Genomic DNA, 13363 nt, shown 5'->3' with positions numbered 1-13363 from the left:
AGTGAGATACAGAAAACTAAAGCCGGTAACAAATTCGAATGAATCTAGTTATTTAACTTACTAAATAGAAGATCATTTTCAGAAAAACCAAACAGTGAATGACATTAATTTGACAATTGATAATAAACTGTCAAAGTCAATGTCAAATTGCACAAACGTTCAAAAAAGTACTTACTATATAGTAACTGTTACTTACGTGCTCTGAGCACGTATAAAGCCATCCTATGAAAGAAGAAGTACTTGTCAGTTCCAAACATATTGAAAAGACTAGCCGTTGCCCGAGTTCCTCATCTGCGTTAATTACGGCTTTTTAGATTAATACCGATTACGGAAATAAAGATTAAAAGCTCACTGCGAAGAAATCAGTATAATAGTAGTAGATAATAATCTTTCCCAGCCTTATAATTTCACAAAGTTAATACGTAAATTAAACTAAAACTTGCAAATTCTTTAAGATTTACCGCGATTTTAAACGTTAAACAGCTGACTGAATGTCAATGCCAAATATCTAGATTCAAGTTTGTTGTTGTAGGTATTTTGCTATTTTGTTTATCTACAGTCCGAATTCAAATAAATAAATTATTTGTTGTTTGGAAGTAATAAGTCAATCTATAAAAATTGTGTTCCAACCGAAGGCTGAATATAAAGCTTATAATTTTGGATTTGGGTTTTATGGAAGTCTTTCAGTTAGAAAGTACACTACTTTGATTAAAAACTATGAAGAAATTACAAGGAAACGATTCTTTCCAAAGGATTAATTATTTATATCAAGTGAGTATAAGTTGATAATATATCTTTATCAGTGCCAAATTAGCCAAGCAAGTGTCAGCAAATTCTACATGCTCCTAACATAATGTTAGATTTAATTTGATTCTTATTCTGAATGTAATTTAATTGTATATGATTCTAATTCTTATGCACTTTATCCATACCTATTGCATAATACCCAATTTATTTCTTGAAACTGTTTGTATAATCTGACTATTTAGAATAATTTTCGTTCATAGTGTTTTTTAAATGGTCCCAAATTATAATTCCAATAGTAATTTTTTTGAAAAGTAAAATTTTATTTAAATCTACACTTGATTATTTATTTAACTATAGCAAATCAAGGACCCATTGCAAATATTTGCAGGAGGCATTATACAGCAAATTCTTACAATATCTATTGACATAGATTTTTTTATCTCTGCAGATAAGTAAGCACATGGCTGGGATCAATCCAGTACTTTCAGCATATTATGGGAATCTCATAGTTAATGTGGCAAAGAAGAATGTTTTAAAAATGTAAGGATGGAATCAAATGTTACCTAGTTACTTATACCTTCAGTTTGGTTACCTGCCTGAAATCACTTATAAAACTGCCAACAACAGTTGTTCTACTTATGTTTAATATTTTGTTGTTTGTGGGTGTGCAATAAAGTATACATTATTTTTTTTTCTTACTGTCAATCACAGATTAAATAAATATAAAATGTTAACATAGTATAAATGCTTCAGATATTTTAGTAGAAACTAGCATCAGAGAGATAGTTTTTTTCAGTCATCATGGCCTGAAGATGTTTAAAACCTATTCATCTGAAAACTATAGAATGTAACAACTGCAAGAATTAAAAAATCATTTCTGCCCATTGGTTTGGACCCAGAGGCTATCGTCCACAGTTCCACTGGTCATGTTCTCTGTTTTTGTAATTCAATGTCTATTTCTTCTTTGTAATCTTATTTTGAAATGGAGCATCTTTAAATTGTTTGGATTTAAGGATTCAGCTGTTCCGTTCCGTTTTCTTCATTATATAATAATATGTTTTTTATTTCAATTTCATAGCTACAAAGTTAAGATTTTTGTGTATCCTAAAATTCTTCTTCATACAGCAAAATCAGAGCAGAATTAAAGAGTCTGAGATTATTAAAAACTTTAATAGGTTTTTTTCTATTTATTTTTTAATGTTACAATATAACTTATAAATGAAATAACGACTTAATTACCTTATTCATAATAATAACTAATAAGCTTATTTTTTTTCAGCCACCCAGATATAAAAAGGCAAATATGCAAGAAGTGTCGTTCAACACTAGTTGATGGTACATCTGCGAAAATGAAGATAAAAAATAAAGATAAATCTAAATGTATTGAATGGATATGTAACACTTGTGGTACAAAAAAAGTTTTCCCTGCTGATAAAGACAAAGATCATAGAGTATGGCTGGAAAGGCCAGAAGCAGTTGAAGAAGTTATAAATTAAAAAAAAAAGTATACAAATATTATACAGATATGTAGTCATGCCTGAGTGGGTTTCATCTACAGAATATTCTGAGACAGCTACTCTGAAAAATTGCCATCAAATAATCTTTTAAATCCAATTGTTAACTTCATTTCAAGTTAGTTGGCAAATACAATAACATAATGTATAATAATGGTTTGGATATTATTTGTACTACTATTGTTTTTTGTCAACCTCCCTGGCGCAACAGTGAGCGCTGTGAATTTAAGTAGGAGGTCCCGGGTTCGAATCCCAGTAGGGGAATTCTGAATTTCTGAATTTTCTCTGGTCTGGTCTGGTGGGAGGCTTGGTGTTCCAGTGCGATGATCGTAGAAACCGATTAGGGGTATGACTACCATACTCCCTACCAGGTTAGCTCGTTACCATCGCAGACTGCATCATCACTTTCAATCAGGTGAAATGGCATTTAAAAAAAAAGCGAATGGGCCTGCATCATTAATTCTGTCCCCCGATATTATTCGGAAATCGTACTCCACTTCCACGAGATCGAATAAATAGACGGAGGTGGAAAATATCGCACTAGTTAGTGGTAACCTGAAAGGTCTCTTGACTGGACCAAGGTTTAAAATCGTAGAACTCATACTGTTGTGAGATAGTTGAATAAAATATATATATATGCATTTCCTACCTATCTGCTTTTTACTTTGCATTCCTCTATTATTAGGCCTGCGTCTTTATGTTTGTCTGTTTAATCTGATCTTTCTTTATCTTATATCTTTAAGTGAGCAATTCTTGTATATATATATATATATATAATTGGAATCTCGGAACCGGCTCCAACGATTTTCATGAAATTTAGTATACAGGGGGTTTCGGGGGCGATAAATCGATCTAGCTAGGATTCATTTATATTGGAATCTCGGGCAAAAACTGCAAAAATATCCTTTTTGAGAGATTCTGATGCGTGCGATGCGTGAACGGTAAACGTTACGCCAAACGTGTAAGTATATCGGAATGGTTGTTTCTTTAAAGTTCTATAAAACAGTCCGCGACAACATACGAATATTTTTTTTAAGTCGGCTGATTCGCGGACGAAGTCGCGCGGTTCCGCTAGTAATACCTACACGGCACAAACCAAGTAAAATATTCTATTTTCATTACTAGAGATTTATGCGAAATACGTTTTGTCATATGGTGAGGGTTCAGAATGTAGTTGTAACGGAGGGGTTCCTCTTCCCACGGGTGTCGTACGTGGCGACTAAGAGAACATAACGGAGAATTACCAGCAGTGTCCTTTGTGCATCTAATAAAAATTCAAAATTCAATCAAGTAAATGATTCATTCGTAAATTCATGCAATCTTGATTTGGATTTAATGCGGACTTGCACAAGATGGGTTCCGTACCAAGGAGCAGTTAGACAATCACAAAAACACTCACAAACTATATATATATATATATATATAATAAATATAACCGTATCTCAGTTACTAACAATAGAGCCGAAATAAGGAAGATATAATATATATATGATAGCATGATAAGTGAATAAAAAAAATCTCGTCGATTTCTGGGAAGGCGAATCGATACAAATTTACATGTAGGTACTTACCCTTTTTTTTTAAACAAAATTAAAAAAAATCAAATTAGAAGCACTTTTAAAACGTCAAGTATACCTGTTTGTAATAACACTACCAACGGTTCGGAAAGCAGATTCTACTGAGAAGAGCCGGCAAGTTACTCAGTAGATGCTCTTTTGCAACATCAACATTTACAATAATTTCTCTATCTTGCGAGAGAGCGATGCTGGCTGCTTTTAATCCATCTTCTCATTAAGAAATTCATCAAATGAATAGTAACCTCGCTGTATTAGATGTGTTTTTACACATTTTTTAAATGTAGGTATGTATTAAATACCTTAGGAAACAATACCTTTTGACTACTATCTACTGCGATCCGCAATCCGTCTGCCCAGCGAGTTGATAATGGCTAAGCCTTCCCGTTACAATAGCCTTTAGTCCAGCAGCGGAGTTATAGGCTTCAATGATGACGTTATCAGACTAAATTTTATGACTGCGACTTACAAAAGTCTTTAGGTTTCTTATCCCAAATCTTCAAATCGTAGCACGTAACAATACTAAATGATGTCATTAACTTACAGTTAACTGCTGGACTCAAGAACTCTCCCAACGGCAGGGTTTTTGGTCCTCCAGTAGATGGTAGTAGATGACGTGCTGCACGTTCTCCGTTATATTCCCTTAGTTTTAAACTAAGTATGTAAACTGTGCAAAATATTGCCAATACCTACTATCCCTACTAATATTATAAATGCCAATGTAAGTTTGTTTGTTACGCTTTCACGCAAAAACTACCTAACCAATCCTCATGAAACTTTGTACACATATTCTTGGAAGTGTTCGAAGTAATATAGAATACTTTTTATCTCGACATTAAGTCGGTCCCTTTGGGAGAGGGGATAAAAGTGTTTGACGATTTTACACCATAACTCCGACAAATTATAACCGATTTAAATAATTATTTTTGTACTATAGAGGTTATAATTTGATGAATGTGGTTGGAGATAGAGGAGAGAACTCATCAGCGGACAGCAGCAGACCAGACTGATTTAAGGCTTATCGATACTGAATACTTTAAAAACAAAATCAAACGCAGACGAAGTCGCGGGCAACAGCTAGTAATGTTATAAAACGATGTTTACACTCGTAGTGATTCGACAGCCGCGGTATTGGACATGCGAGCAGGTGAATATGCATTATGCATGAGCTACCTAGCTGTTATAAATCACATGCAGAAGCTAACACTTACCGTTTATAACCTTTGTATATATTAAACATCTACGTTTGATGACATAGATAGAATAAGATAACATAACTTTATTGCAAAAAACACGAAATATAGGAAACAAAAATTAAGAAAATAGAACTAGAGTGCACATGTTACATAAGGTACCTAATCTTCTAAAGGCAACCTGAACTTATTCGTTTACTTTACATATTGGATAGAAGCAGGCGTTACTTTGCGGAAACCCATAATATATTATGAAAATTTAGCGTAATTTGCTATACTCCACGAACAGCAGGAGAATCTGGATGGTAACATTATTCATTGTAAAGTCAACATCTCCTGAGGATGCTCCGATTTCGAAGCGAAACGTGCGTAGAGGGTACATTGCCGAGGATCTGTTCGGTGTGGAGTACTTATACGGATTGAAGAAATTATAAATTGCACTATACAGATTCTCCTGCTGTTCGCCGAGTATAGCAAATTAAGCTTAATTTTCATAATACGTTTACTTTACGTTTATTGGGTATAATATTCAAAAACAACGATGATCCTCGACATGGGTTATATAAAACTATTCACCTATAACTACTAATTTAGACCATTCCAATGAGGCCAAGTAGGTAGTACCAACTCAACGCGCCTTTTAAAACTCTCAGCCATGCACTATGTTTTCCTTCACCGTTTTAGCAGGTGATATAATTTTTTAAAAGGCACGTTACACCGAAAAGTTAGAGGTGCGACCGGTTTTCGAACTTGGTTCCCCTAACATGCAAGCCGAAGTTCTAACCACTAGGCTATTACCGCAATCAAATATGGGTGGTATAGAGGTGCTCGTGAAGTGCGTACTTACTTGCATCGTAAAGTGACGGCTACTTTTCAACAAAGTACACACAGAAATCGAGCGGGGAGGAGGTCTGAGGCGGATACAAGTGTCTGCGTAACGTTTACGCCCTTAACACATTTAGTAATCGTTTCAAAAGTGCTTGTATTAGGCCTTCTTGAAATAGATGAATATTGAATATTTTTGGTAATATATTTAGGTATCCTCGTCACGCTTTCGCCCTTATCACGCTTCCGGCCTCATGAATTCTAAATAAAACTATATAAATCAATAGCTATATACATAGGGAGTATGCCATGTTTGTGGTGTTGTGAATAAAGATCGAAGAAATTATACATTAAGTACATTATACAGATTCTCCTGCTTTTCGCGTAGTATAGCAAATTAAGCTTAATTTTCATAAATAACATCATCACATCAACCCATTACCGGGCCAAAGTACAGCACGGGTCTTCTCCCACATTGAGAAAGGGTTAAGGCTGTAGTCCACCACGCTGGCCCAGTGCGAATTGGTGGACTCCCCACACCTTTGAGAATTAGATCTTTAGAAGCATGTAGGTTTCCTCACGATGTTTTTTTTTCACCGTTGAACCAAGTGATATTTTAATTAACTAAAACGCACATAACTTAGAAATATTTGAGGTTTGTGCTGGAAGTCAGCCCCCCGAAAGTGGAGTCGTTATCGCAAATTCTGAACATTGAAGATATTTAAAATTTTGGAAGCAGTCAAAAGTGTTTTACATAAATTATCATTTACTCGTATAATACCTATTAAAATACACGTAAATAATATACGTGCGCCAGCCATTATTAACGAAATTAGTTATACGCAGGGAAAGTGGCGGTGTAGGTGCCACGTCCGCTTTCTGTAGATAGTCGTACTTGCTACAGACGTATCTACGGCTACTTGGTACGTATATCGAAAAGATATATCTACACCTCGCCACATTTCCGCCCTAGGCAATAGAAGGGGATTTTGAAATTTTATGCCACTTTACCTAGCCCCAAAGTAACTTGTGTTATGGTAACATCTTAGTTACTGATGAATATTTTTTATGAATAATTTTAAGTATATAAATACTTATAATATCCATCTAAATAACCAGACTCTGAAAATCATTCATGTTTATCACACAAAGAATTGCCAGTTGTGGGAATCGAACCCACGGCCTTGGACTCAGAAAGCAGGGTCGCTGCCCACTGCGCCAATCAGCCGTTAAAATAAATTAATAGGGTACACCACTTGCCTTGGGTGTCCCATAGCATGTGACCCGCTCACCTCCACTTTAGCTGATCCATTCCGGTTAAAATGTTTCCGCCATCGCCATGTTTTTATACAAAACGGTGCCTTCACAAAATTATTCAAATGCAGTTTGCAAAAAATATTTTAGCTGTCCAGGAGCACTCAATATGTTGGGAGCGGCATGTCATCTGCAGTGATCGGCCCGCTATGATAGCTGGGAGCAGATAAAACTGTTTTGCATTATGCATGAGCCAGCCACTATAAATCAAATTCCGAGCGCGCACTTTAAATAAAATAGAATTCGCATTCGATATCTATCTTTATGAAATAAAAATTTGGGTATCGAATAAATGAAATATGGCAGTTTCATAGATACTGGTGTCTCCAGAAAAAGTGGAAGATTAAAAGCGGTACTGGGAAAACAACAACCTATACATGTTTATGATTTTGGATAGCGCACGTAAAACATGTACCCCACATATACCTGGAGGATTCGTGAGGGAATCAATCCAAACTTTGGATCAAGTAGCGATTTTTAAAAGTATAATTTGCACTGAAAAATGTAGATTTTTCTTCAGGAAGCTGGGTATCCCACCAGGAGATTTCCCCCCAAGTTAACGGTGAGTGCTGTGAATTTATGTAGGAGGTCCCGGGTTCGATTCCTGGCAGGGGCAATATGAGAATTTATAATTTCTGAATTTTATCTGGTCTGGTCTGGTGGCTTTGGCAGTTACCACCCTACCGACAAAGTCGTGCCGTTAAGCGATTTAGTGTTCCGATGCGATGTCGCGTAGAAACCCATTGACTACCATACTCCCTAACAGGTTAGCCCGCAACCATTTTAGATTGCATCATCACTTACCACCAGGTGAGATTGCAGTCAAGGGCTAACTTGTAGTGAATAAAAAAAAACCTATGGAATTAGCAAATTAAATTAAAAAAAAAAAAATGTTACAGTGTGTTAAAGACATGACAAGTAAGTCCGGTAACATATAAACGTACGTATAATAATATGACCATTGGAATAAAGTATTGCAGTGGTGCGGGAAAGGAAATAGCCACACGTTTCGTAATTTTATAGGCGCTACTATAAAACATTTTTATGGCGTTCTCATTCGACTCCTAGCACACTTTTACCGCTTTTTAGAGACATGTAGACCAAAAATGAGAGCGCATTTATATATTATCGTAATATATACAACCATTTTATGTACAACATCTTACACAAACATTGGAGATGATGAAAAGTTCTCGATATACGGTAAAAGAAATCTTAATGAAATTAATAACGAAAATGTGGACAAACATTTCAAATATCATGGAAAAATAATACAAGATCTTAAAGACGCGAAAATTGCGAAAATAAAGGCGGAAGTGTTGAAAAGATCAAAGAATTATGAAAAACCGCTGAATATGGTTGACGACATTGGAAAAGTTGTAAAAAATCCCGACTCAGAAAAGTACCACAGAGATCCCGTTTTGAACTACATGAAGAGAAGTAACTTACGAAGGGCAAGACGGGACTCTTCTGATTTTGAGACTAGCGACACTTCTAGTTCAAGTTTGGAGTTACCGAATTGGAAGGATGAGTGGAAACAGCACTGGTTGCAGAAAAAGCTAGAAGCGATCAATTCTTCTATGCCTAAAGGCGATATGGTTAATATGGTTGCTGCAAGTAAGTAAGAAATGTAATTTCACCCGAGCTTAGTGTTGAGGTAGTCTAAGATTGGGGCAATGGCACTTGTATGAAACCCTTACCCCTAATCGCTGCTACTCACCGTACAGGAACGTCAAATCACTTGATAGCTTGGCTTTGTCAGTAGGGTTAGTAAGCACCCCACCGGACCAGAACAGAGAAAAAAGAGATTATGAATTTTCGACTTTCTTCTGCCGGAGATCGGCTCCGGGACCTTGCAATTATGAGATCACAGAGCTTACCACTACGACAGGAAGGTCATCGATAAAAAGTATCCTATGTTCATCTCAACTATGCAAGTTTTCCGATGCCAAATTTCGCCAAAATCGGTTCGGTGGTAACAAACAAGCATATAATAATTACTGGCATAAAAGGCTTAACACCTATGCCTCAGGTTGGCGCACACAGGGCGTGACGTTGCAGGACGTATGCCTTGCATACCCTGCGGAGTGCTGCTCTGTTTATATGTGATAGCTTTGCTGTCATTTGGGCCATCCGTCAAAGCCTATTTATCAAAACTTTTAAACAAAACATACTTTCATCATCATAACTCATTACCGGGCTACAATGGGTCCGGGTCTCCTCTCCGAATGAGAAGCAAGCGTTGCAAGTTTCCTCACGATGTTTTCCTTCACCGTAAGAGCACAAAAGTGTCCTCAGAAGGGAGGCTAAAGTCTTACCCGTTATTCTATCCCTGCTTTGACAAACTTTCCAATTTATACCATTGCAAGTTCCTTACTCAAAAATTTATATCTTTTACTATATTTTAAGGACCATGGGGCGTGCCGTGTGGAGATCCAAACCAGCACGATGCGCCATGGGGAACTTGCATGTTACCAATGGAATGTGAGGCGGAATACAGAATATACAGAGGAGATTACTTCTGTGGCCGTACTAAGTTCATTTGCTGTGCTCTGCAAGTTACAAATTATGACTTATATGGAGGTTTCGATGTTTCTTTCGCCGATTCCAGCTTAGAGACAGACTCAGAAGAAAAAAAGAATAGAGATCGAGGATCTAAAGAAAGGAAGCGGCGAAAGAGGGCTAAGGAAAGGCGACAAAGATTGAGAGACAGGTTGAAGCGTAAACGAAAAATAAAGAGGACCATTAGGAAGATAACAAGGGAAATAAGGAAGATCTTAAACAGGTCGTTCAGGAATGGTACCACAGCGAGGAAAAAGAAGACTAAACAACTCAAGAAGTTTATCAAAGAGCTAAAGCATCGTTACATGAAGGAAAGGAAAACGGTGAAAGACATTCATGAAATGGAGCTTATTAAAATTGATGCTGCGTTACAGAAGCGACTGAATGAGATACGAGGCCTCAACCAAGAGTACGTGAAAAACCAAACGTTTAGAGATGTGATCATAAATGGTTCGATAAGCAGACATAATATGAATATGTTGATGAAAGCGCATCCTGAGTTAGCCAATGTGTTAAATACAAGGCGCAGTGGGAATGTTAGAAGCCCCCAGGATTACTTGGAGTACGATATAGAATATGGATATCTGTATTACTGAGCAATAAAAGCCTTTCAATCGAATTAGTGTTAGTCAATTTGCAGACTCAAATCCAAAAATCTTTAAAATGAACTGTCGATTATTATATATATATGGGTAACACAACCCAAATATTCAACGTGATCGCCGGTAAAGCACAAGCAACTAATCGCATAGCTCAGCTTCTGGGTCCCGGTTATTACAAGAATCTCCACAAAAGGAGTGTTATATTACAGAGTTCATGTATGCTAGTTTCTACAATAACTGTCTTTCTTTCTTTTTCGGATGGACACTTGCCTATAACCACCTTAGGGGTTGCTACGGCGTCACCGGGGGCACTCCCCGGTGACGGCGAGCGCAAGAGCTTGCCATGAGAACTCGCATCGAAACACACACACACACACACACACACACACACAATAACTTTGAATCATCATCATCCATCAAATCAACCCATAAATTCATTACCTGCCCACTACAGGGCACGGGTCTTCTCTTACAAAGTACAATGTGAAGGGGCTAAGGCCGTTGTCCACCACGTCTTGATTTATTTATATTATTTACACACCTTTGAGAACATTATAACTCGAGAACTCCTACGAGTATCTAACCTACATCATCCGGAGTGAAAATTGCCGTAGACCGCCCGGCCACGTATAATAAAAAAATATAATAAAAAAAATTAGTTTGGAAATAAAAATGGACCCGGTGGCGGTGCATTTAGGTCCTAGGTTTTTCGAAGATATTAAAAATCAGTAATAACCCAACATTTTCACGTGCTCTCCGTCCGGTCCATTATGGATCTCAATGGTCTTAAACTATTCGTGATAGTAGGATAGTAGGATAGTGCTGGTATTTATATGCGGTGTTTTACGATATACTCGTATATCTGAATGTCAGTAGCCTGGCAACATTGCACGTTGCACGCTGGAGTGTTGCCAGCACCCGCTTCTACAACTGGAAAGTTGAACGTTTAATCATGTGGGGTAGGTACAGATTTTTGGCCGGCGCCCGCGGGTTTCAATATCGTGACGTGGTTTATATGTACGCTTGTAACGCGAGTTCATGGAACTTTAAAATATTTTAAACTTTAATTTACACGGTGGGAATTTTTTTACTGTTTTACTGCTTTTGGACATATTGAAGGGTTGTGTAAAATTATCCATCAACTAGCTGCGTCCCGAGGTGTGACGCGGTGAATAAGAAGTTTGGTACGTTTTTTTTTATTTGTATTAGTTTTGCCACAATATTCTTAATAGACTTTTCATTTTTGTGACACATTGATTAATTTCAAAACATGCGGGTATCGCTATTTGATAAAAAAAATCCCCTCATCTATCCATTATCCATACATCCATCCTCACAATCCATCCTCGCACAATAAATGCGAATATAATATTAGTAGGATGATACGCATGCATTCGATCGCTGTCCCATATACCTCGCGACTTGCTGTTGTCTGTGAAGAGTTATGTCCTTTATCTCCGAAAATATTTATTAGATCTTCATTAAAATGAAACAATACCTGTTTTATAGTATTCACTTTCAAATAAGAAAAAAATTATTAAAATCGGTCGAAATTTAACGGAGCTATGAAGTAAAGTTGGTAAAAAATTTCACCCCATTTCCCAGAGGAAACTTATTGTTTATCGGGATAAAAAGTATCCTATATGTTGACCCGGTATATCAACTACAACTATACCAAATATTATTTAAATCTGTTCAGTAGTTTTCACGTGATGCCCGGACAGACAGACGGACTGGCAGACAGACATAGTATATCTTAGACGTGAAGCTGTCGGTTGTGTTTACTATCACTACCATGTGATAATAGCCCGCCAATACTTCGCATACTCTGCCCGCCAACACTTCGCAGAGTATGCCAGCAACACGTCCTGTAACGTTTCGCCCTGTGTCCATCCACCTGACGCGTAAGTGTTAAGCCACATGCGCCTGTAATTACACCAGCAACCACGCCCTTCAGATCGGAACGCAGCATTGTAACAATGCTGCTTAGCGGCAGAATCATAGTGGTAGTACTTCCCCGGACGAGTTCTAAGGTTTACTACTATATCATAATATCAACCTATAACCGGCCCACTACAGGGCACGGGTCTCCTCTCACAATGGATATATAAACTTGGATCACGCGAATCCCTTCGTACCAAATTTAAAGAAATAGGTATACTTACAGTAGCCTCGCAATATATTTATAATAATATAATCTTTATTAAACAAAACATAAGTAATTATAAACAAAAAGTCGATATAAACAGTCGATTAACTAGAAACGGACATAAATTAGTGATATCTGCATATCGTCTGAGAAAAGTACAGAAATCCTTTGTGGGGATGGGTATATGCTTTTATAACATTATACCGAAGGTAATATTAGATCTACCTTTACCCTAAGTTTAAACAATATATTAAAACACATTTAAAGCAAATGATCTTGCAATTGCTTAAAAAACATATTATTTAGAAAAGTCAGAGGATTCGAACTTGCCCACCGAAATTGATGGCGAACTCCTAACCACTAGGCTATCGCCGCTTTTTACTACTAGATAATAAGTTGAAAATTAGACCAAGCTACGATTTATACCGTTATCATAACAAAGCTAAATCACACGTAATTGCCTTGATGTCGATACGATCAGCTGTTAATAGCGGTTTTTGGGTAAACGCCAGATAAATATCTGAAGTGTAGTTCTATTTGTTTGTGTGGAATTCTACAACTTTAGTTAAATGTTCAATGTTTTTAATGAACTGATGTTCATTAAAAAACATTGAACATTTAACTTCATAATGGTGAAAGCATCTAGATAGGAACAAGATTATGGGCGTTACAAATAAACAAAGGACTGCATAACTTCCGTAACCAACGTTACCGAATTCGGTCGTCGGCCGATTGGCGCAGTTAGCGGCGACCCTGCTTTCAAGGCCGTGGGTTCGATTCCCACAACTGGAAAATGGTTGTGTGATGAACATGAATGTTTTTCAGTGTCTGGTTGTGTATATGTATATTATAAGTATTTATGTATTATGTTCATAAAAATATT

The 13363-nt window shown here is 36.9% G+C and overlaps 2 protein-coding genes across 3 annotated transcripts; both read left to right on the top strand.

Annotated features, from left to right (window-relative positions):
* The first annotated feature begins 212 nt into the window (after positions 1-212).
* LOC120632107 (ribonuclease P protein subunit rpr2) lies at positions 213-2459 on the top strand. 2 transcript variants are annotated; one of them, XM_039901900.1, is made up of 3 exons: positions 213-771; positions 1178-1287; positions 2027-2459. In XM_039901900.1, the coding sequence occupies exons 1-3, from the start codon at positions 718-720 to the stop codon at positions 2241-2243; spliced, it is 381 nt and encodes a 126-aa protein (XP_039757834.1). In that variant the 5' UTR covers positions 213-717; the 3' UTR covers positions 2244-2459. The 2 variants fall into 2 exon arrangements, with proteins under 2 accessions (XP_039757834.1, XP_039757835.1); XM_039901901.1 differs by having other exon boundaries at positions 218-771; positions 1196-1287.
* A 5784-nt stretch (positions 2460-8243) lies between these two features.
* LOC120632240 lies at positions 8244-10325 on the top strand. The gene is made up of 2 exons (XM_039902045.1): positions 8244-8784; positions 9577-10325. The coding sequence occupies exons 1-2, from the start codon at positions 8274-8276 to the stop codon at positions 10323-10325; spliced, it is 1260 nt and encodes a 419-aa protein (XP_039757979.1). The 5' UTR covers positions 8244-8273.
* The last annotated feature ends 3038 nt before the right edge of the window (positions 10326-13363 follow it).

The sequence above is a fragment of the Pararge aegeria genome, chromosome 19 (genome assembly GCF_905163445.1).
Source record: "Pararge aegeria chromosome 19, ilParAegt1.1, whole genome shotgun sequence".
Taxonomy (NCBI): Eukaryota; Metazoa; Arthropoda; class Insecta; order Lepidoptera; family Nymphalidae; genus Pararge; species Pararge aegeria.
The sequence above is the reverse complement of the archived record's forward strand: the minus strand, read 5'-3'. Positions and strand labels throughout refer to the sequence as shown.